Source organism: Geotrypetes seraphini, chromosome 1 (assembly GCF_902459505.1).
Source record: "Geotrypetes seraphini chromosome 1, aGeoSer1.1, whole genome shotgun sequence".
Classification (NCBI taxonomy): domain Eukaryota; kingdom Metazoa; phylum Chordata; class Amphibia; order Gymnophiona; family Dermophiidae; genus Geotrypetes; species Geotrypetes seraphini.
Window position 1 is genome coordinate 144,654,712 of NC_047084.1, and position 22,727 is coordinate 144,677,438.

General features: G+C 45.9%; 1 protein-coding gene across 1 annotated transcript in view; it reads left to right on the forward strand.

Moving 5' to 3' along the window:
- NOCT (nocturnin) overlaps nt 1-20,781 on the forward strand; it is a 32,540-nt gene extending 11,759 nt beyond the window's left edge. Inside the window, exons 2-3 of the mRNA XM_033939258.1 lie at nt 1,814-2,086; nt 19,444-20,781. Coding sequence (XP_033795149.1) covers nt 1,814-2,086; nt 19,444-20,279 — 1,109 coding nt within the window. The 3' untranslated portion in view covers nt 20,280-20,781. The remainder of the gene's footprint in view (nt 1-1,813; nt 2,087-19,443) is intronic.
- The last annotated feature ends 1,946 nt before the right edge of the window (nt 20,782-22,727 follow it).

A 22,727-nucleotide genomic window follows, 5' to 3' on the forward strand; every position in this document is an offset into this window, starting at 1 on the left:
TTCTGACTTAAGAATAACCTGGGCCCACAGTTGAACCAAGTGCTGTGTGGGCACAGAAATTGTTTCCAGCCCACCATCTCCTCTCGCTAGTCGTGGCGAACAGTCACACAGGGCACAGCTATAGCTCACTGCAATTCTGATTGGGCTAGTTTGTCACTTCTGTCATTACAAAATTGTTGCACTAAGGATAGCCACTGAAAGTGTATGTTTGTTTGTTTTTCCTGGTAAAAGTGAATGTTTTTACGAGATAGTACAGTCTATTCGGTTTACGTGAAATAGCATGGACTAATACAAAATGGAAATGATACAAAAATGCCCATCCCTTCAAGCCACTGCATGAGAAATTCTGAGCTTTGCTTTATATAACAGGAGTACCTTATTTTGGTTTGTTGTTGTTTTTTTGTTGGGGGGGGCGGTGTAGTTCAATGTTATCTGTAGTTCCCCAGGTGACCACTGGGTGGTGCTATTAAGCCATATTTGTGTGCAAGGCCTTTCCATGTGACTAAAGTTTGCATTTCTCTCTTGTCAACCTCCAGTTCTGTCTGAAATTTTCTTTGAGTTGGTGCAGTTCGTTTTGCACTTCCAGTATGTATGTATGTATGTATGTGGGATTTTGCTCATTCTTTTGTCAGTTTATGGTACTATAGGATTGATAAATCTTAGCTGTGAAGAAATGACTGTTGCTCCATTTTCATTTCCATTAGATCAGTGTACTGGCATTTAGTTTTTAAGCTATATCATGTTACATTTGCTTTAGTCTTTGCCTGGGTGTCTTAAGTGATTGTGCTGCAGGACCTTGACTGAATTAACTAGGGTAGTGATCTCTATCTGAATATGCTGCTTGAAACATGCTGTCTTAAAAGTTGCATGGTCTTTATGATAACTGTTTTTCTGTCGGAGTGAAGTGCTTAAATTCGATATAAAGCAAGTCTGTTCTCTGACTTCCAGGCCAGTTCTGCTCAAGTTTTTGGGTTGTTGTGTGTGTGTATGTGGCTTCATCTACATAATGTATTTTTCTTAAACTGTATGTTGAACACTTGATTTTAGTGTTATGAACTGGTCTGAACTGTTTTTGTATAGGTAACAAATGTGATTAAATTAATATGGTACAGTCAATGTCAGTGAAGCTAGGAGAGATGAAGAGTAACAGGAGGGACTGGAAGATGAGACTGAGAGGGGTCAAAATTGAATCAACTAGTTCCAGATGGATATGAGTCATGGAGGTTCTAAGGTAGGCAGCTGGGAGAAATAGGGCTCTCAAGGAGTTGGCAAGGAGGGAGACCACCGTGCCATCACATGTTTTGTGAATGTGCAAGCCCAAAAGAAAAAGGTGCCAAAGGCAATCTTGCCTAGAACGCCATTTTATTTAGCAACTACCCTGGGGATCTGGCTTGAAAAGCCTTAAAGGGGCTTGGTTGAAATATAAAGGAGGTTAATAAATCCCAATAAAAAAATAAATAGTGTTCAAGAATGACTTGTAGAGCTTTATGAGAGCAGGACAGGTGCTTGGGAAGTGAGTCTAGTGTAGCCAAGTAGATAATAGGTAAGCCGACTGATACAGGTAGAGAATGATGTTAGTTTTCTTTCCCTCAGAATATCATCAAATAGTGAGCACATCTGAGCTGAATGTTATTGTTTGAGGAAATAGATATGAACTGATTTCTCTTATTTTCGTAAGAAACTTGATTAAAGAAAAGCGCTTGTTTTGAGGTTGGATATAAAGTCTTCGGATTGACAGTGTACTTTATTTAATTCTTTTCCATGCTTAACTTTGTCATGTTTATGTGTGTATTTTTATTTTTCTTCTTTCTAGTTTGCTCCATGGGGAGCAGCACCAGCAGGCTATACAGTGCTCTTGCTAAAACTCTCAGCAGTAGTAGCAGTGCTGTACCACAGCAGTACTTGGAGCAACCCACTCAGGAGCAACTGGAGCCCATTGATCCAAAGGAGCTTCTGGAGGAATGTCAGGAAGTTCTACAAGGCCGGCCAGCCCGGCTCCACAGGGACTTTGTGACTCTAAGAAATGGCATCTCCAGCAGCCACCACCACCCATTCAGGGTCATGCAGTGGAACATACTGGCACAAGGTAGAAAAGGCTGCATCCCACCATAGTACAGTATAGAGATTTATTCAAACTTCTCTGATTTGTCTGCTGGCTATTTCTAAGTGTGACTGGAAGGCTTGGTATCAGTATACAGTTAAACAATGTTTCAGGAGATATGCTAGAGGCTAAATTATATTTTGATAAAGTTCCTTAAAAATTTTGGTTTGGAGGTAGATTATTGTGGTCTTAGGCAATCCATGGCTCAGATATTTGGGGAGGCTAAAGTGGGATGGGATTGGGAGTCAACACCCATGATGGCAATATAGGACATTTTTTAACAGAGCAGAGAAAGGATCCTTTTCTGTGTTACTTTGGTCCATCTGTAACTGATGGTATTATGCTCACTGAATATTTATTTATTTATTCATTCCATTTTCAATACCGTTCTCCCAGGTGAGCTCAGAACGGTTTTACTAGAATTCTGTGCCCAAAAATCAAGACATTGTACCAAAATAATGAAACATATTAAAGAGAACAATCTTTTCAGTATTCTTGAAATATACACAGGCTCCCTGTCAGCTTTAGCACTTCAGTCCAATATCTTCATTACCATGTGAACAGAAATCTGTACTTGAAACCATAAAATGACTTGCTTATCAGTGTTTTTGATAGTTTGCTAAAATGGCCATCAAGCTTCAGATCTGCTAGACTTTTATTTATTGTTGTGCTACCAAACATGTTTGGAATATGTACCGTATTTTTCACTCCATAAGACATACTTTTTTCCACCCAAAAATGGGTAGAAATCTCGGTGCGTCTTATGGAACAAAGGTACATCGCAGTCCCGCGTGTATCCCTCCCTCGCTAGCGGCACACAGATCAGGAGCGATTAATCAAATGTCATAATAAACTTGAAACTTGACGTCGGAAGCAAGCTTTTCGCACTCCTGCTTGGTCCCGCACTGTTTCTAAATGGTTTTGTCAGTTCTCATGAGTCCTGCAAAAACTGACTCCAGCCATTCAGAAAACGGTGCGGGCCCAACCAGGAGCGCGGAAAGCTTGCTCCTGACCTGTGCGCCGCTAGCGAGGGAGGGATACACGCTGGACCACCAGGTACGGGGGGATGATCTACTGGGGGGAATGATTTAAAAAGGTATGGGGGGAGGCTGGAGGCTGGCTGGCTGCCACTACATGTGTCTACCATTAGACGTGCCCTGTACCCTGTCCCGGCCTACCACTAGACCACCAGAGGGAGAGACAGAGTACAGGGAACACCATTTGGCTTAGAATTTTTTTTCTTGGTTTTTCCTCCTCTACAGGTGGGTGCGTCTTATGGAACGAAAAATCCGGTACCTTGTTTCCCCAAAAATAAGCCCTAGCATGACTTTCAGGGTAGGTCCTAGTAAAAGCCCTACCTGGATTGACAACCGAAACCCCTCCCAAATGTCCTCAGCATTCCCCGATTCGCTGGCGGCAGCGCTTTCTCCCCCCTCCATATGCAGCAGCTTTCCTCAGCAACGGCAGCAGATGAATCCAGAGACAAGTGGGATAGCACACATCTACCAGCAGGCAGAGATAGAGAACAGATTAACAGGTGGTCCTATTGGTTGGCACTCTCCCTGTATCTCCAGTATTCTCTATCTCCCAGCAGGTGATGGTCGCTTTTCCACTAGCTCCTGAATTTTGGCTGAGATATTATTTCTTCTTCTGTTGAGATTATTCTCTTCAGCTAGATAGGGGTGTTTGGCTGAGCGGTGCCAACTTTGGGAGGTATACCTGGGCCCCCCCCCCCCCAGGTACCTATTCCACCCTCCTCTCCTTTGGGATTGAGGTTATTCCTGGTTCTTTATTTTTTCTTCTTTCAAGTGTCAAGTTTATTAAAATATTTGTTATACCGCTTATTCAAATTTCTAAGCGGTGTACCAGCAATAAAAAATAAAAGTTTATAAAACAAAATGTTTAGTATTAAAATATTTAAAACAAGACAGTGTTAATCTAACAGGGAGCATGTAAGTTGACTACACGAAGGAGGGAAGAACTCCAATATTTTAAGTACAGAGAACATTAAGGGTAAAAACACAAGGTAGGTAGGGAGACTGGCGTAATTTAATCCTGAAAAGGACATTTTTATCCAAAGGCATCCTTAAATAAAAAAGTTTTGAGGTTTGCCTTAAACTGCTTTATTGAAGATTCCATCCGTAAATGATGAGGCAGTGAGTTCCATAGGGTAGGCGGGGTGACAGCGAAATTATTGATTCTTAAAGTATTGATAATTTTGAGAGATGGAACAGTTAAGAGATTTTGTGATGTAGAACGAAGAGATTTGGCAGGGTAATAGGGAATAAGTAGTCGGTCAATAAATTCTGGTGGACTGTATGAACGAGTGGTGAAGATTAATAGTAAAATTTTATAGCTAATTCTATGTTCGACAGGTAACCAGTGGGCATTAATTAGAAGGGGGGAGACATGATCATATTTCCTCACACCGTAAATGATTTTAATAGCAGTGTTTTGAATAATCTGGAGACATCTTATTTCCTTTTTAGAGATGCCCTTGTAGAGGGTGTTACAATAATCTATACAAGTAATTACTAAAGCAATGGATTAGTATATTAAGAGATGAAAGATTTAACAGTTTGGAAAGAGAACGTATCATCCTGAGACGGTGAAAACATTTCTGGACCACTGTACTAATGTGGTTATGGTAGGAAAATTTACAGTCAAAAAGTAACTCCCAAAAGTTTGAGAGTAGAGACTACTTTGATTGGAAGTGATTCAAATTTCAGGGGTGCCTGAAGAGTTAGTCCCTCTTTAAGGGGGAAAATCATCAGTTTAGATGTGTTAATGTTGAGTGACAACATGTTGGTATCGAGCCATAATTTAATTTTTTTGAGTTTTAGGTTAATAGAGGCAGTTTCGTCAGAATTATTCATATCAATGGAGTGTATTAGCTGCACGTCATCAGCATATGCGAAAGTGGTAAAGCCAATAGATTGGCCCACCGTCAAAAGGGGAGTCAAGAAAATGTTAAAGAGAAGAGGAAACAAAATAGATCCTTGTGGAATCCCGTATTTAGTAGAAGTAGAAACGGAGGAAGAATCATTGACAATAACCTTGGAGGATCTGTTAGAAAAGTAAGATATAAACCATTATCCCAGGACAAGCAGGCAGCATATTCTTGACTGATGGGTGACGGCACCGACGGAGCCCCGGTACGGACAATTTTAGAGTGATTGCACTCTAAGAACTTGGAAAGTTCTAGTAGGCCGCACCGCGCACGCGCGAGTGCCTTCCCGCCTGACAGAGGCGCGCGGTCCCCAGTTTCTTAGTTTCCACGGAGCTAAGAAGACGCACTTTCAACGGCTGTTGAAAACTTTTTTCTCATTCGCCTTCCCGCTCGCGTAAACCTTTTCGGAAATTGTATTCCCTTTTTTTCTTTTTCTTGTCTTATTATAAAAAAAAAAAGAATTTTCTTTTTTTTCTTCTTCTTTTTTCGGGTTTGCCCCGGCGGGGCCTGCTGCCACCATCGAGGCCTTGGCCTTCGATTTGGCAGAAGCCGTTTTTACGTTCATGCCCCCCCAACCCGGGTTTAAGAAGTGCCAGCGATGCGCGAGGCCCATTTCTCTCACCGACCCGCACAACTGGTGCTTACAGTGCCTGGGTCCTGACCATCGGGCGTCCACCTGAACCCGCTGTGCCACTCTAAAAAAGAGAACATTAAAAAACCGACAGATCCAGCAGCGGTTATTGTTTGGTACCGATATGTCGGATTTAGCGGCATTGGCCCCGACGCAGTCGGCACCTACCTCGTCGACACCACGCCGGCGTCGCATCCTCCAGGTAAGCCGGCTAAGAAGCCTTCCCCGTTGGAGCATCCTCCGGTCTCAGTAGCAGCGAGCCCAGTCCTGCCGACCTCGAGGCGCCCACGGAAGCGCTCCGCACTGATTGAGGTGAGCCCCTCGACCTCGGGTTCCTCTTCGGAGTGTAGAGCGGCACCGAAGGTACCGCAGAAGAAAAAAGCGGTACCGGTGCCTTCGCTGGATGAGTGAATTGCTGCCGTCCTGCAGGTGCAGCTCAAGGAGCAATTACAGCAGCTCCTTCCTGCTCTTTTGCAACCGAGCCTTCCAGTCCCGGTCCGGTCCGTTCTGAGCCACCGGTACCGACAGTGGAGCAACCTCTTTTATCTGCATCCACTATGTCGGTACCGGTACATTCGGCTTCGTCGGTATCTATGCCGATCTTAGCGCCAGAACCGAGGTCCTTACACCAGGCTGTACAAACTTCGGCACCAGCACAACCCATAACATCTCCCGGTACCGTTTCCCAGAGGTCGGGTAAGTCGACACATAAAACTCGACACCTGGAACCCTCCACACCGGAGTCCCGAGACCGAAGCTTTCAAGTAAGGGATCCTGATCTGTGGGGTGACTCCGAAGAGCCTCTTCTCTCTGAGGGGGAGTATTCATCGGTGGACGAGGATCCTTCTGTTTTAGATCCGTCCTCTAAGCCTGATGCAACCTCTTTCACCTCTTTCCTCAAAGAGATGTGTGACTCTCTCTCTATTCCCTTGGAGGCTGAATCCAAAAAATCCAAGGCGTTTCTCGATGCACTAGATTTTGACCAGCCTCCAAGGGAATTTCTAAAATTGCCTCTCCATGATATATTAAGAGAGACTTTTTACAAAAATCTGGAGACGCCTTTGACCATCCCAGGAGCCCCTCGCAAATTGGACTCTTTATATAAGGTCATACCCATTCCGGGCTTTGACAAACCACAACTCCCTCATGAGTCTCTATTGGTGGAATCCACTTTAAAAAAATCCACGGGAGCTAGTGTGTACGCCTCGGTCCCTCCTGGCAGAGAAGGTAAGGCCATGGATAAGTTTGGCAAGAGGTTATATCAGAATGCGATGCTTGCTAATAGATCAGGGAATTATGCTTTCCATTTTTCATTCTATCTTAAGCATCTCATTCAGAATTTGTCAACTTTTGAAAAGTACCTCCCTGACCGCAAAAGATCTGCCTTTCGCCAAACTTCTTCGTCACTCTTACAACTTCGTAAGTTCATGGTCAGGTCGATCTATGACACCTTTGAGCTGACCTCTAGAGCCACGGCTATGTCGGTAGCCATGCGTCGACTGGCATGGCTCAGAGTGTCAGAACTTGATGTCAATCATCAAGATCGACTGGCTAATGCACCTTGCCTGGGGGATGAGCTGTTTGGAGAATCCATGGACTCCACTACCCAAAAACTCTCAGCTCATGAGACTAGGTGGGATACTCTCCTCAAAACAAAAAAGAAGACCCCACCTACCAGACCTTTTCGGCAGCAATCGGCCTACCAACGCCGATTTGTGGCTCGTCCCTTGCCACCGGCCACTCAACAGCCCCGGCGTCCACGGCAACAACAGAGGCAAAACCCTAGACCAGCACAACAGCAAAAACAGGTGAAGCCTCCTCCCCCACAAAAGTCCTCCCAACCCTTTTGACTTGGTTCTCCAGGACAAAGCCAGTATTCTACCATCTGCCCATCTTCCAAAACCCATAGGAGGACGCCTTGCTCATTACATAAGCCGTTGGGAAAATATCACCTCGGATCAATGGGTCCTCAACATCATCCGCCACGGCTACACTCTCAACTTTCTTCAGACTCTGCCTACCCTAAGTCTGCCAAAAGAGTCTGCTTTGAACACTCCTCAGTCTTCCCTCCTTCTTCAAGAGGTTCAATCCCTCCTCCTTCTGAACGCCATAGAGGAGGTTCCTATAGATCAGCAGGGACAGGGATACTACTCTCGTTATTTTCTAGTCCCCAAAAAAAACAGGAGATCTCAGACTCATTCTAGATCTTCGCGATCTCAACAAATGTTTGGTCAAAGAGAAATTCAGAATGCTTTCTCTGGCCACTCTTTACCCTCTTCTCAATCAGGGCGACTGGCTATGCTCCCTCGATCTCAAAGAGGCATATACTCACATACCGGTCAATCTGGCCTCCAGACAGTACCTCCGTTTCATGATTCATCATTGTCATTACCAATACAAGGTGCTGCCCTTCGGTCTTGCCTCCTCTCCAAGAGTGTTCACCAAATGTCTGATTGTGGTGGCTGCCTTTCTACGCTCTCACCACCTTCAGGTCTTTCCTTACCTGGACGACTGGTTAATCAAGGCCAATTCATCTCAGACTGTTCTCCTGGCCACCAACCAAACCATCCTGTTTCTCCAACTTCTGGGGTTCGAGATCAATCTACCCAAATCTCATCTCATCCCCACTCAGAGACTTCAATTCATTGGAACGTTCCTGCCGTCCAACCGTCTTCAAACTCTTCAGTCTCTATGTCAGCAGGTGCTTCCGCAACGTTCCATCTCTGCCAAGCAAATGATGATACTCTTGGGTCACATGGCCTCCACAGTTCATGTCACACCCTTCGCACGTCTTCACCTGCGCACTCCTCAATGGACCCTAGCTACCCAGTGGCCCCAAGCAACGGATCCCTGCTCTCGGCACATATCTGTGACATCGTCTCTTCGTCAGTCTCTACAATGGTGGTTGATATCCTCAAATCTCTCCAGAGGTCTTCTGTTCCATCTACCTCCTCATCACCTTATCATCACCACTGACGCCTCCCCTTATGCCTGGGGAGCTCATTTGAACGAGTTCCAAACTCAAGGTCTTTGGACAGCCCAGGAAATGAAACATCACATCAATTTCCTGGAACTCAGAGCGATGTTTTATGCCCTCAAGGCCTTCCAACATCTTCTCTTTCCTCAAGACCTCCTGCTCTGCACAGACAATCAAGTTGCAATGTACTACATCAACAAGCAGGGTGGGACAGGCTCTCGCCTCTTGTGTCAAGAAGCCCAGAAGATTTGGGCTTGGGCCACAGATCACTAACTATTCTTAAAAGCGATCTACATTCAGGGAGAACAGAATTCCTTGGCGGACAAACTCAGCAGAATTCTCCAACCTCACGAGTGGACTCTCGATCCTTTAACTCTACAGTCCATCTTCGCTCAGTGGGGCACTCCTCAGATAGACCTATTTGCAGCTCCTCACAATCACCAGCTGCCCCTATTCTGCTCCAGAGTCTACTCTCCTCACCGTCTGGCAGCGGATGCATTTCTCCTGGATTGGTCCAATCTGTTCCTGTATGCTTTCCCTCCGCTACCTCTCATGTTGCGCACCTTGTTCAAGCTCAAGAGGGAACAGGCCACCATGATTCTCATCGCTCCACGATGGCCCAGGCAACATTGGTTCTCCCTTCTACTTCAACTCAGTTCCAGGGAGCCTATTCTTCTTCTATTGTTTCCTTCTCTGCTTACTCAGCATCAGGAGACCCTTCTGCATCCCAACCTCCAGTCTCTGCACCTGACAGCTTGGTATCTCTCGGGCTGACTTCGAATGATACTCTGTTGTCTCAGCCCGTTCGTTCTATTCTGGATGCCTCCAGGAAACCTGCAACTCTGCAATGTTACCATCAGAAGTGGATGAGATTTTCTTCCTGGTGTCTTCTTCATCATCATAATCCTACATCCCTTGCAGTGGAGACTTTGTTGGATTACCTTCTTTCTTTGTCTGACTCTGGTCTCAAGTCTACTTCCATCAGAGTCCACCTCAGTGCTATTGCTGCTTTTCATGAGCCAGTTCATGGGAAACTCCTTTCAGCTCATCCCTTGGTTTCCAGATTCATGCGGGGTCTTTTCAATGTGAAACCACCTCTTAAAGCTCCTCCTGTAGTCTGGGATCTCAATGTGGTTCTCTCCGCCTTAATGAAACCTCAGTTTGAACCTTTGGCAACGACTCCTTTCAAGTTTCTCACTTGGAAAGTGGTCTTCCTCATTGCTCTAACCTCTGCCAGGAGCTACATGCACTGAGCTACATGCACTGGTTGCGGATCCACCTTTTACAGTCTTTCATCATGACAAGGTGGTTCTGCGTACACATCCAAAGTTTCTTCCTAAGGTTGTCTTGGAATTTCATCTCAATCAATCCATTGTTCTGCCTGTCTTCTTTCCGAAACCTCACTCTCATTCTGGAGAACAGGCTCTGCATACTTTGGACTGTAAGCGGGCTCTAGCTTACTATTTAGAGCGTACTAAGCCCCACAGGTCATCTCCTCAACTCTTTCTGTCCTTTGATCCAAACAAATTGGGACGTCCTGTTTCTAAACGTACGTTGTCTAATTGGCTTGCAGCGTGCATTACATTTTGTTATGCTCAGTCCGGACTGACACTGGAAGGTTCTGTCACGGCCCATAGAGTTAGAGCTATGGCGGCATCTGTAGCTTTTCTCCATTCCACTCCTATTGAGGAAATCTGCAAAGCTACTACTTGGTCCTCAGTTCATACTTTTACATCTCACTATTGTCTGGATGCATTCTCCAGACGGGATGGACACTTCGGCCAATCTGTTTTGCAAAATTTGTTTTCCTAATGGCCAACCTTCCCTCCATCCCTCTTTTTGTTAGCTTGGAGGTCACCCATCAGTCAAGAATATGCTGCCTGCTTGTCCTGGGATAAAGCACAGTTACTTACCGTAACAGGTGTTATCCAGGGACAGCAGGCAGATATTCTTGCGTCCCACCCACCTCCCCGGGTTGGCTTCTTAGCTGGCTTATCCTAACTGGGGACCGCGCGCCTCTGTCGGGCGGGAAGGCACTCGCGCGTGCGCGGTGCGGCCTACTAGAACTTTCCAAGTTCTTAGAGTGCAATCACTCTAAAATTGTCCGTACCGGGGCTCCGTCGGTGCCGTCACCCATCAGTCAAGAATATCTGCCTGCTGTCCCTGGATAGCACCTGTTACGGTAAGTAACTGTGCTTTCCGTGACGACCAGTTATTCCTATTTTACAAAGACGAGACAGTAGTAAGCTGTGATCAATAGTATCGAAAGCAGAGGAAAGATCAAGAGAAATGAGCAGGACTGACTGGTGATGGTCAAGATGATAAAGAATTTTGGTAGTTAACAAAAAAAAAAAAAGTAGAAGCCAGAAGTGCTGCAACTGGATGGTACTTTTCTGTCCATTCCAGTTTGCAACTACCAGCCTTAACAAAGGTTAACTTGGGTAAGAAAGTTTATTTTCTGACTCTTTTCTGTTTCTCGTTGGGTTGGCCGGTTTGGTTGCTTCAGTGTAGCTGAGAGGTTTTGTTTTGTTGGCTGCCAATTTCGATTTGCTCGGCGGTTAGTTTTAAGAGAAATGGCGGCAGAGGTGGTTAAAAGGTGTTCCCGCTGTGAGAAGTGGCGAACACCATCGGGCCTCTGTTCGGCGGGGTACACAGATGCCGTGGATGAAGCGATTCAGCTCGCGCCTGAGCGATCGGTTGTTTCCCGCACGATTGAAGTCCGGCTTGCTTCTCCTGCACTCACGGCTGCTTCATTCCTCATTCATACAAACAATCAAGTAGCCATGTACTATGTCAACAAAAAGGGAGAAACAGGATCTCTTCCTCTGTGCGAAGAAGCTCAGAAGGTTTGGAATTGGGCAATTCTTCATAACATCTTTCTGAAAGCAGTCTACATTCAAGGAGAGAGAAACTTTCTGGCAGACAAATTGAGTCGTCTTCTACAACCTCACGAATGGACACTTAATTTGTCGCCTCTTCATCACATTTTTTTCTCAGTGGAGAACCCCTCAGATAGATCTATTTGCATCTCCTCACAACAACAAACTGCCTCAGTTTTGTTCCAGGATCTATTCTCCTCACCACCTGGAGGCATATGCCTTTCTCCTGAAATGAACAAACAAGTTTCTGTATGCGTTTCCTCTAATTCTCAAGACACTCGTCAAACTCAAACAAGAGCATGCCACTCCTTGGTGGCCCAGACAACTTTGGTTCTCCCTTCTACTTCAACTCAGCAGAAGGAAGCCATTACTTCTACCAGTTTTTCCATCTCTGCTCACACAGAGTCATGGCTCTCTACTTCATCCCAACCTGCAGTCTCTACACCTGACAGCTTGGTACCTTTCAACATAACTGCCAATCTACAGTTTTCTCAATTTGTAACAGATATTTTAGAGGCTTCCAGAAAGCCTAGCACTAGGCAATATTACAATCAGAAATGGTCTAGGTTTTCTGCTTGGTGCGCTCTTCATTATAAGGAACCTCAGTCTACTTCCTTGTCTTCAGTTCTGGATTACCTTCTTCATTTATCTCAATCAGGCCTCAAATCAACATCCATTCGAGTCCAGCTCAGTGCAATTGCGGCTTTCCATCAGCCATTGGATGGGAAACCTTTATCTGCTCATCCTGTGGTTTCCAGATTCATGAAAGGACTTTTCAATGTCAAACCATCTCTCAAACCGCCTCCTGTGGTTTGGGATCTCAATGTGGTTCTTGCTACACTGATGAAGCCTCCGTTTGAACCAATGTCTTCAGCTCATCTGAAATATCTCACTTGGAAAGTGTTTTTTCTCATTGCTCTTACGTCTGCTCGCAGAGTCAGTGAGCTATAAGCTTTAGTAGTGGACCCTCCTTTCACAGTATTTCATCATGACAAAGTAGTCCTACGTACTCATCCTAAATTCTTAACAAAAGTTGTTTCAGAATTTCATCTCAATATATTGTACTTCCAGTGTTTTTTCCAAAGCCTCATTCTCACCTAGGAGAAACAGCTCATACTCTAGACTGCAAGCGTGCTTTGGCTTTCTACTTGCAAAGGACTAAGCCACAAAGATCTTCTCCTCAACTTTTTGTCTCCTTCGATCCAAATAAGTTGGAACATCCAGTTTTCAAGAGAACCATTTGTAACAGGTTGGCTGCTTGCATCTCTTTCTGCAATGCTCAGGCTGGACTGCATCTAGAGGGTCAAGTCACAGCCCATAAAGTTAGAGCCATGGCAGCATCTGTAGCTTTCCTTAGATCTACTCCTATTGAGGAAATCTGAAAAGCTGCCACTTGGTCCTCGGTTCATACATTCACCTCTCATTATTGTCTGGATTCTTTTTCCAAATGGAATGGCCATTTTGGCCAGGCAGTATTACAAAATTTATTCTCCTGAATTGCCAACAACCCCACCATCCCATTCTGGTTAGCTTGGAGGTCACCCATATGTTGAGAATATGCTGCTTGCTTGTCGTGGGATAAGGCACAGTTACTTACCATAACAGGTGTTATCCAGGGACAGCAGGCAGATAGTCTCACAACCCACCTACCTCCCCTGGTTGGCTTCTTAGCTAGGTATCTGAACCGAGGAGACGCGTGCCCTACGTCAGGTGGGAAGGCACTCGCACATGCGCGGTGCAGCAGTTGCGAACTTTCTCTGAAAGCTCTTCAAACGAGTCTGCTTGTGAAGATGTTCGCATTGGGGCTCCATGGATGACGTCGCCCATATGTTGAGAATATCTGCCTGCTGTCCCTGGATAACATCTGTTACGATAAGTAACTGTGCTTTATCCCAGGACAAGCAGGCAGCATATTCTCAACATTGGGTGATGTCACCGACGGAGCCCCACAGCGGACAGCCTCGCAAGCAGACTTGCTTGAAGATCTTTGTAAGAGCTTACGAGTGCTGTACTGCGCATGCGTGAGTGCCTTCCCGCCCAACTGAGGGCGCGTGTCTCCTGTGAGGTACCTCAGTTCAAAGTTTTCCGCAGAGCCAAGAAGTCCTCTTTACTTACATTACATTACATTACATTAGTGATTTTTATTCCGCTTGTACCTTGCGGTTCAAAGCGGATTACATAAGAAGAGAACTGGACATTTCCAGGATGGTACATGACAATAGAGAATACAGTTTGAGGATAGAGACTTAATAACAGAATGATAGTAAAGACTTAATAACATCGGAAGATGTTTTGGACGGCAGTGTTTTGGTTTCTTGGGGGATGGGGTGAGGGAGGTTAGGTAGATTGTATATATTTTTTGAACAGCAGTGTTTTGATTTCTTTACGGAATGTCTTGAGGTCTGATGTTGTGGTTAACAATCTGGTGATGGAAGGTTCGAGTTTTGCAGCATGTGTTGCCAGGAGGCTATCATAAAGCTTTTTGCGGTGAGTACCCTTGAGTGGTGGGTATGTGAATGATGTCAGTGTTCTTCTTGTTCTGGTTGGAAGGTTACGGTTTAGGCGGTCATTTAGGTAGGTGGGTGCAGTACCGTTAATTACTTTGAAGAGTAGACAGTATAGTTTGAATTGAATTCTGGCTCGAATCGGTAGCCAGTGTGAGTCTAGGTAGGCATTGGTGATGTGGTCAAATTTTCCGAGTGAGTAAATTAGTCTAAGGGCTGTGTTCTGAACTTCAGCTCTGCAGCCTTCGTTGCCTTCTCTCACCGCAGCTTTCTTATTTTTGTTAGTCACTGTGCTCGAGTTTTCTTCTTATCTCTCTTTTTGTTACAAAAAAATACTTTTTTTTTTTTTTTAACTTTCTTCCGGCCAGCGGCCTTTTGGACTAGGACTGGCCGCTTATCTCGTTCGTTACATCGGGCTTTATTTTTTCTATGTCCCGGGTTCAAAAAGTGTAGCCAGTGTGGCAAGGCCATTTCAATAACCTATCCTCATAGTCGGTGTATTGCTTGCCTGGGTCCTGAACATTGCCCCGACGCCTGTTCGCGTTGTGCTACCCTTCAACCTCGAGCCCTTCGCAGACGACGTGCCAAGTTTCTTCAACTATTTGGCACTATGGAACAATCTGCAAAAAGGGTCTCGACCTCGGCTTCGGGGACAGCCTCGACCAAGACCTCGACCTCGACGCCAGCATCTGCCTCCACCAAGGCCTCGACCTCGACACCTCCGGTCTCGAAGGCCTCACCGGCAGTTCCTCAGAAGTCTTTCTCGGTGGGTAAGTCTCCTGTCTCTCCTTCAGGTACTATTCCTAAGAAGCCTCCAGAGTCCCAGGCCTCCCAGACCGTATCTGCGGTCCTTCCAGACCTCCAGCCAAGCGTACCTCCAAGCATAGGGAATACTCATCCTCGAGGTCGCCCTCATTGGAGCACACTGCTGCACCTTCAAGACCTGATCCCTTTGTCTCGGTGCCTATGTTCGAGGACATGTTGAAAGCCATTCTGATCACTCAGATTTCCTCGGTCATGGCTCAACTCCTCCCGTCCTCAACCCTGCTTCCTACGAGCCAGCCTGAGCGGCAGTCTGAGACTCCTGTGGAAGCACATCGAGGCAAGGCTCGGAAGTCTCGCCGTTTCTCATCCAGTGACTCTTCGCCTACTCCTCGGACACAGTCTCCTCAAACTCAATCGAGGCATTGCTCGAGGCATCTCACTTCCAAGCTCAATCAGGAGACTTTTCTGCAGCAGAAATCCTCTCCTCTGGATACTGAGTCTTCTATGCCTTGTTTATCAAAGACTTCTACTAAATCTAAACATAAGTCTCGCAAGGCTATTACACCTGCTGCTTCTCCTCGCAGTCCATCGAGGTCGAAGACTCCTCCATCGAGACCGCCTCCGAGGGAGCCTTCGCCTCCTACCTCGACCCATTCTGTTCCTCGAACCCCGGAGACTTCACCATCAAGGTTTTTGAAGCGCAAGCACTCTCTAACTCCTCCTGTCGCAGGTAGTGGAGCTTCTACAATCACTGCGCCTGGATTCAGAGCCTCTTTCTCAGTATTCCAGAGAGGCTTCTCCTTCCTATTCGGTGGTTCCTAAGTCTTGCACTCCTTCTCCTGAAGGTGCCTCGACCTCAAAGTCTACCTCTTTTGCCAGGTTTGTCTTTGACATGGGGAAAGCTTTTCAGCTGGACCTCCACTCTGATTCCAAGTACACTCCTGAATACTTGGCTGACATGGAATTGCCTCATCCACCCAAGGAAACCTTGAGGCTCCCTATGACTGCAGTATTAACCCTTTCAGATCCAAGGGACATATTTGTCCCATAACTTTAAAATCCTATAAATTTTGATTGGGATAGTCTACAGTTCTAAATTTGATATGTACGGATTCCATATGATACTGCCTTTATGTAAACAAACTGGTTCCGACATTCATTCATTAGCGTCGTTGCCAGATTGACGAGAAGATTCACTTGCCACACTGTCCATAAGCCAGAAGTGTGATTTTTTTTAAAAAAAATAATGATATTTCACAAAAAAAATCAATTTTTTGGCATCTGCAAGCCCTTTTTACCATAAAAATGTCGTCAAAACCACAAAAATTGGCCTACGATCCTTATGGTCCTGAAAGGGTTAAAGCAGACTTTCTTTAGGAATATGGAAACTCCTTATTCCATTACAGCGATTCCATCCAAGTTGGAATCCAGGTATCGCAAAGTACCTTGCAAAGGTTTTGAGAAATCTCAATTGTGGAATCTTCTTAAAAGAAAGCTCAACCATCTAAGCTCTACGCTGCGGTCCCTCCAGGCAGGGAGGGCCGTACCATTGACAAGTTTGGCCGTAGACTATATCAGAATTCTATGATGGCTAACAGAATTCTCAATTATACTTTCACTGCTTATCCTATATAATAAAAGGTTAGCGGCGCATGCGCTTTTAAAAACGCGTGATTACTGCCGCCGTGGTGTATGATCCGTGGCCGTGTTCCATTTTAGAACCCGGCCAATGATCACTCTGGCCACTCCCCTCCTCCCGCCCTCACTCACCCTGGAGCCAGGCAAGCTCTCTTCCTGCCTGCGTTCTCGGCAGGGAACACACCTGGCCCTCATTCGCCGCCGCCGCCAATCCTCCTGAAGAGCAGCCTGCGATGGTGGCCGGCTTTAGGGAACCTCGCAGGCCGCTCTCCAACTTGGTAGCACGTTCCCTCTGACGCAATCCTGTGCGTCAGAGGGAACGTGCTACCGAGGCTGGAGAGTGGCCTGCGAGGTTCCCTAAAGCCGGCCACCATCGCAGGCTGCTCTTCAGGAGGATCAGCAGCGTAAGAGGAGCCGCCACCGGCACTTTTAAAACTAACCTTCGGCCGCAGCAGGCCAGCCTGCGGGAAGGGGAAGGGGCCGAACGGAGCAGGCCAAATCGCATTAAGAGAAGGGAGGGGCCGAACGAAACAGCACAGCTCATGTAAGAGAAGGGAATTGCTTCACAGGGACCTGGAGGGGAAGGGAAATACGCTGCTGCTTCTGCAAAGGAAAGTAGGGGGGGGCCTTCACAGGGACCTGGAGGGAAACGGAAATACCGCTGCTGCTTCTGCAAAGGAAAGTGGGGGGGGAGGGAAATACCGCTGCTGCTTCTGCAAAGGAAAGTGGGGGGGAGGCTTCACAGGGACCTGGAGGGGAATGGAAATACCGCTGCTGCTTCTGCAAAGGAAAGTGGGGGGGGGGCTTCACAGGGACCTGGAGGGGAATGGAAATACCGCTGCTGCTTCTGCAAAGGAAAGTGGGGGGGGGGGAGCTTCACAGGGAGCTGGAGGGGAATGGAAATACCGCTGCTGCTTCTGCAAAGGAAAGTGTGGGGGGGGGCTTCACAGGGACCTGGAAGGGAACGGAAATACCGCTGCTGCTTCTGCAAAGGAAAGTGGGGGGGGGGGAGGAGAGACAGAAAGAAATACAGACAAAGGAGGCCAGGGAGAGACAGACAGAAATAAAGACAGACAGACAGACAGACAAAGGGTGCCAGGGAGAGAGAGAGAGAAAAATAGCAGGAGGGAGAGAGACAGAAAGGAAGGAAGAAAGAGACAGGAACAGGGAGAGAGACATAAATAAAGAAAGACAGACAGGCATATATTCTAGCACCAGTTAATGTAACGGGCTTAAAACACTAGTTTTAACTATTTCCTTAAATTGATGCCTAAGTTCTACCCGGCTCTTGAGGAACAAAGTCTTCCAGAATTTAAACAGATAATCAGAACTCTGTCTCAACTTCGACTCTTTAGGCTGCAAGCCACATAAGATGCCTTTGAGCTTTCTTCTAGAGTTTCTGCCTTTGCAGTAGCCATGCGCTGTCTCGCCTGGCTCCGCATTGTTGATATGGATCCCAGTTTGCAAGACCATCTAGCGAACTTGCCTTGCCAGAGGAATGAACTCTTTGATGATTCTATTGAAGCTGCTACAAAGCATCTCTCTGAACATGAGCGCTCTTTTGCTTCCTTGATTCAGCCGAAGCCTAAGACTCCTCCTGCTTGGCCATACAAGCAGCCCAGTGTTCTCCCCAGAAATTTTTTCCAGCCGGGTGGAAAATGACAGTTGTACAGAATATTGTTTCTTTTTATCTGTAATAATAAAATGCTAAGCGCGCATGCGCACTCTTACCGCGTGTTCCCTGATCTGTAGATCAGTGGTCGGCAGGAGTGTGCATGCGTGATACCAGGACTCCTCCTCCCGAGCCCCAGACACGCTGACCGCCTTCGGTCCCGCGGGCCTCTCAAGCAGCGGTGGTGGCAGGGTTGGCGGAAACATTACCAAGGCGGCTGTCAGCACCTGCAGGCCGCAGCGGCTTGAGGCGGCTGTGGTGGAGGGCAGACGCGAACGGAGGTAAGGGGTGCTGCTGAACAGGGGGGGGGCAGAAAAAGGAAGGGAGGCTTACTGCTGGACAGGGTGAGCAGGAAAGAGGTGCTGATGGACAGGGTGGAAGAAAAAGGAAGGGAGGCCTACAGCTGGACAGGGGGAGCAGGAAAGAAATGCTGCTGGACAGGGGGGAGATAAAACAAAGGGAGAAGGGCTGCTGCTGGATAAGGGGAGTAGTGAAGGGGTGGTGGTGGACACATGGGAGGTAAAAGGAAGGGAGAATGGACAGGGGGAGCAAGCAAGGGGTGGTGGTGGACAGCTGAGAAAAAAGAAAGACAGAAATACAGAAAGCAGCTAAGGAGAGAGAGAGAAAGAAATAAAGACAGACACACACACACATTCTAGCACCTGTTAATGTAACGGGCTATAAGACTAGTACTTTAATAAAATAAGTTCATTATAAAACCATTTGAGGCTTGTGCGGATGGGATCAGATGGTTTTCGGGGATGGGGCGGAGACAGGGACTGAGCTCATGGGGACGGGGCGGGGGTGGGGACAAATGTTTTCCCCATGTCTTTCTCTAGTTTGACTTCAGGGCTGGACAAAATCTGCAAAATCAATGTGCTTTGCTTCTGCAATTTTGACAATTGAAATCTGTGACCACTAGTGTCAGTTTTTCCCCCTTCACTTGTGTTTTCCTTTGTACTTAATGTGCATGTATTTAATTTTCTTGCTGTTTTATAACCTTGTATGTTTGGGCTAAAGATTTTTTTTTTTTTTTTTTTGCAAGTCTGCAAAATTCTACGTAGAAAACCCTATAAAAGTAAAACCTTTAGGCGTCAGTTAAAGAATTGGGTACAGTCCTATTATCCTTTTTATACAAGCTTGCACTTAGAACAATGGAAAATAAATCTAAGTACAAGTAGTATTATAGAGAGAGCAAGAAATATCTGTAAAGTTATATAATTTCCATAAGTAGTGCATCTTCCTTGAAAACTTAAATTTTCAAATCAAGTGAAGATTTCCAGTTTGACTAGTTAAGAAATAATTCTCACATTTTTTTCCTTGCAGCTCTAGGTGAAGGCAAGGACAACTTCATTAAGTGCCCTATAGAAGCACTCAAGTGGGAGGAGAGGAAATGCCTGATTCTGGAGGAGATTCTGACCTACCAGCCAGATGTCCTCTGCCTGCAGGAAGTGGATCATTACTGGGACACATTTCAGCCTGTGCTTAGCAGGCTGGGATATCAGTGCACCTTTCTGCCCAAGCCATGGTCCCCTTGTCTGGATGTAGAGCGCAACAATGGACCAGATGGCTGTGCCTTATTTTTCCTCCGGAACCGCTTTCAGCTAGTTAGTAGCACCAAGCTGCAGCTGACGGCCAAGACCCTGAAAACAAACCAAGTGGCCATTGCAGAAATACTGCAGTGCAGTGAAACAGACAGGTTGCTCTGTGTGGTGGTCACCCACTTAAAAGCACGTACTGGCTGGGAGCGGTTTCGATCAGCACAAGGCTCTGACCTACTTCGCAACCTACAGGACATAACAGAGGGGGCAAAAGTCCCACTCATTGTTTGTGGGGATTTTAATGCTGAGCCTACCGAGGACGTCTACAAGCATTTTGCTGCCTCTAGTCTGAACCTGAACAGTGCTTATAAGCTGCTGAGTGCTGATGGGCAGTCTGAGCCACCTTACACCACATGGAAAATTCGCCCATCAGGAGAGAGCTGCCATACGCTGGACTATATCTGGTATTCCCAGCATGCTCTCAATGTAAATTCTGCTCTAAGCTTGCTGACCGAGGAGCAAATTGGGCCTAATCGGCTGCCATCCTTAAACTACCCCTCAGACCATCTGTCATTGGTGTGTGATTTTAGCTTCAATAAAGATCCTGATAGATTGCTTTAGTTTACTTGTGAGCTGTGGCATTGCCCAGTCTTTCCAGCTAAAGCCATCTGTGAAACTAGTCCTTTATTGGGCAGCTATACCAATCAGATGCATCATCATGGCAATGAGACATTCTCAGGCCCTGCTATGGAAAAGCTCTTAGCTAGAGAAGCTGAGGATAAACTGGAGAGTGTTTTAAAGTATTGGTGTAAAAGTGATTTAGTTTTTTTAACATGCATTTGAAATTAATTTGTGATTCACCTGCCACAGACTCAATTCATACAGGCCTACCAGACAAGTGTTTAATGATAGGCAGTGCAATTTAATGACTTCTTCCAAAGTCTAAGTGTACAATGTTCTTGAAAACTGAAAAATGTTCTGTTACTGTTAAAGGATCATTCACCTATTTAATTTGTCTATATTAGCAAGCAATTTTCCTTAATAGCACTTTAATGTATTTATTCTTATGTTTTGGCAAGTTAATAAAATTGTAGCAAATAAAAATGTAATATTTAGAATTTCATATTTTTCTATATGTAAGAAGACTGACAAGCTCTAGTTAGATGTTGATAATTTGGCTGCAAGGAGGCAGAATTTTCTGTCTAGTGTGACATAACTGTGTCAACGCTAGAACTTCTTCCAGCACTTGTGCATCAAACCGTGGCCCTTATCTGTCGTCTATTTCTATGTTTCTATATAAGTTGCAGCTGTACTCACTCGAGGAACGCAGAGAGAGGGGTGATATGATCGAGACATTCAAGTATCTCATGGGCCGCATCGAGGTGGAAGAAGATATATTTTTCAAGGATCCCGCGGCAACAAGGGGGCATCTGTGGAAAATCAGGGGCGGGAAACTGCACGGGGACACCAGGAAATTCTTCTTCACTGAAAGGGTGGTTGATCGCTGGAATAGTCTTCCACTTCAGGTTATTGAGGCCAGCAGCGTGCCTGATTTTAAGGCCAAATGGGATAGACACGTGGGATCTATTCACAGAGAAAGGTAGGGGAGGGTCATTGGGGTGGGCAGACTAGATGGGCCGTGGCCCTTATCTGCCGTCTATTTCTATGTTTCTATGAGCATGCTAGGGAGATGCATTTATTTATTATTTATTGGGATTTAACAACCACTTGTTTATGAAGAGATTCGCTCAAATTGGTGTACAGCAGATATAATTTAACATAAAATTTAATTACTTGTAGTATTGCCAAGTCTTTTTCCAGTTGAGGCCAGGTCTTAGTTTTCCGTGGAGCTAAGATGAAGTGTGTTGCTGGAGTCTTTCCATTTGCACTATTTTTTTCCTTTCTTGTGCCTTCCCATATCATTTTTCTTCATTTCTTTTCTTTGGTACTAGTTTAATTTCTCTGGAGTTTCTCAAAATTTTTACTTTTCAGTTTTTGGGCTTTTGGTCCTCCTTCAGACAGATTTCCAGCTAGCGACATCAACTCAGTCACAAATTTACTCAACCATCGGAGGAAAAATTGATTCCTTTGATCTTTCATCGGCTTCAAGAGATGTTCTTGTGCAACAGGACCATATCAGTCACTGATCCACACAATTGGTGTCTTCAATGCCTTAGTCCTGAGCACTGAGTAGACTTTTGTTAATGCTGTTACAAAACTTTCTTTGAAGGCTCGACATCTGCAGCAGGAGAAACTTGTCCCTCAAGATTCATCACAGATGTCCTCTATGCCTTATTTCAATACCGCATTGAAGTCGGCACAACAATCACTGCATTATTCGGCATCAACTTCCTTGGTACCGACACTGACATCATCCATTAAATAGGCTAAAAAGGATTCCCATGCCTCACCTCATCATACATCACCAGCATCTCTAGCACTGATTGTCGATACATGCCAAATGGTGTTGACAGCAGTCTCGTTCTCTATTCAATCTCACTCTCTATCGTAACAGGAAGTGTCACCTCTGAGGTCTACCTCTATATCTCGGTCGCCAACTCCTCGACACCCTGTACCATTGGTACCATCCACACCTTTGGTACCGCAACTCACCAATCTAGACCAACTTTACGAGCTAGCAGCAATGCTTTGAGGCCAATTGTATCAACTCCTCTGGTACCGGCCCAACCTGAGCACGGCTCTGAGGCCTCATGGTGCCACATCTAAGTCTCCTCAACCCAAATCCAGGTCCCATCATTGTAGCAGTTCCTCCTCATCGACGTTGGACCGGCATCAAAGGAGCAGAGGAGTCCATGCTGACTCTTATCATTGGCATTGTAGCCACTATACTGCACACAGCATCATGCTCCTGGAGGAACAGTTTTTAAATCTCCAGTTTTACAGCACAAGGACTTCAATCTATCCCTTCAGGATTTCTCTGACCCACAATATTCTGCACCAGAGTCCTATGGGCTTTGTCGGATCCATCTCCTCCTCCACTTAAGACGTAGGTCATCACCAAAGAGCCTTTCTTTTGCCATGTTCATAAAGCAAATGGGTCAAGTTCTT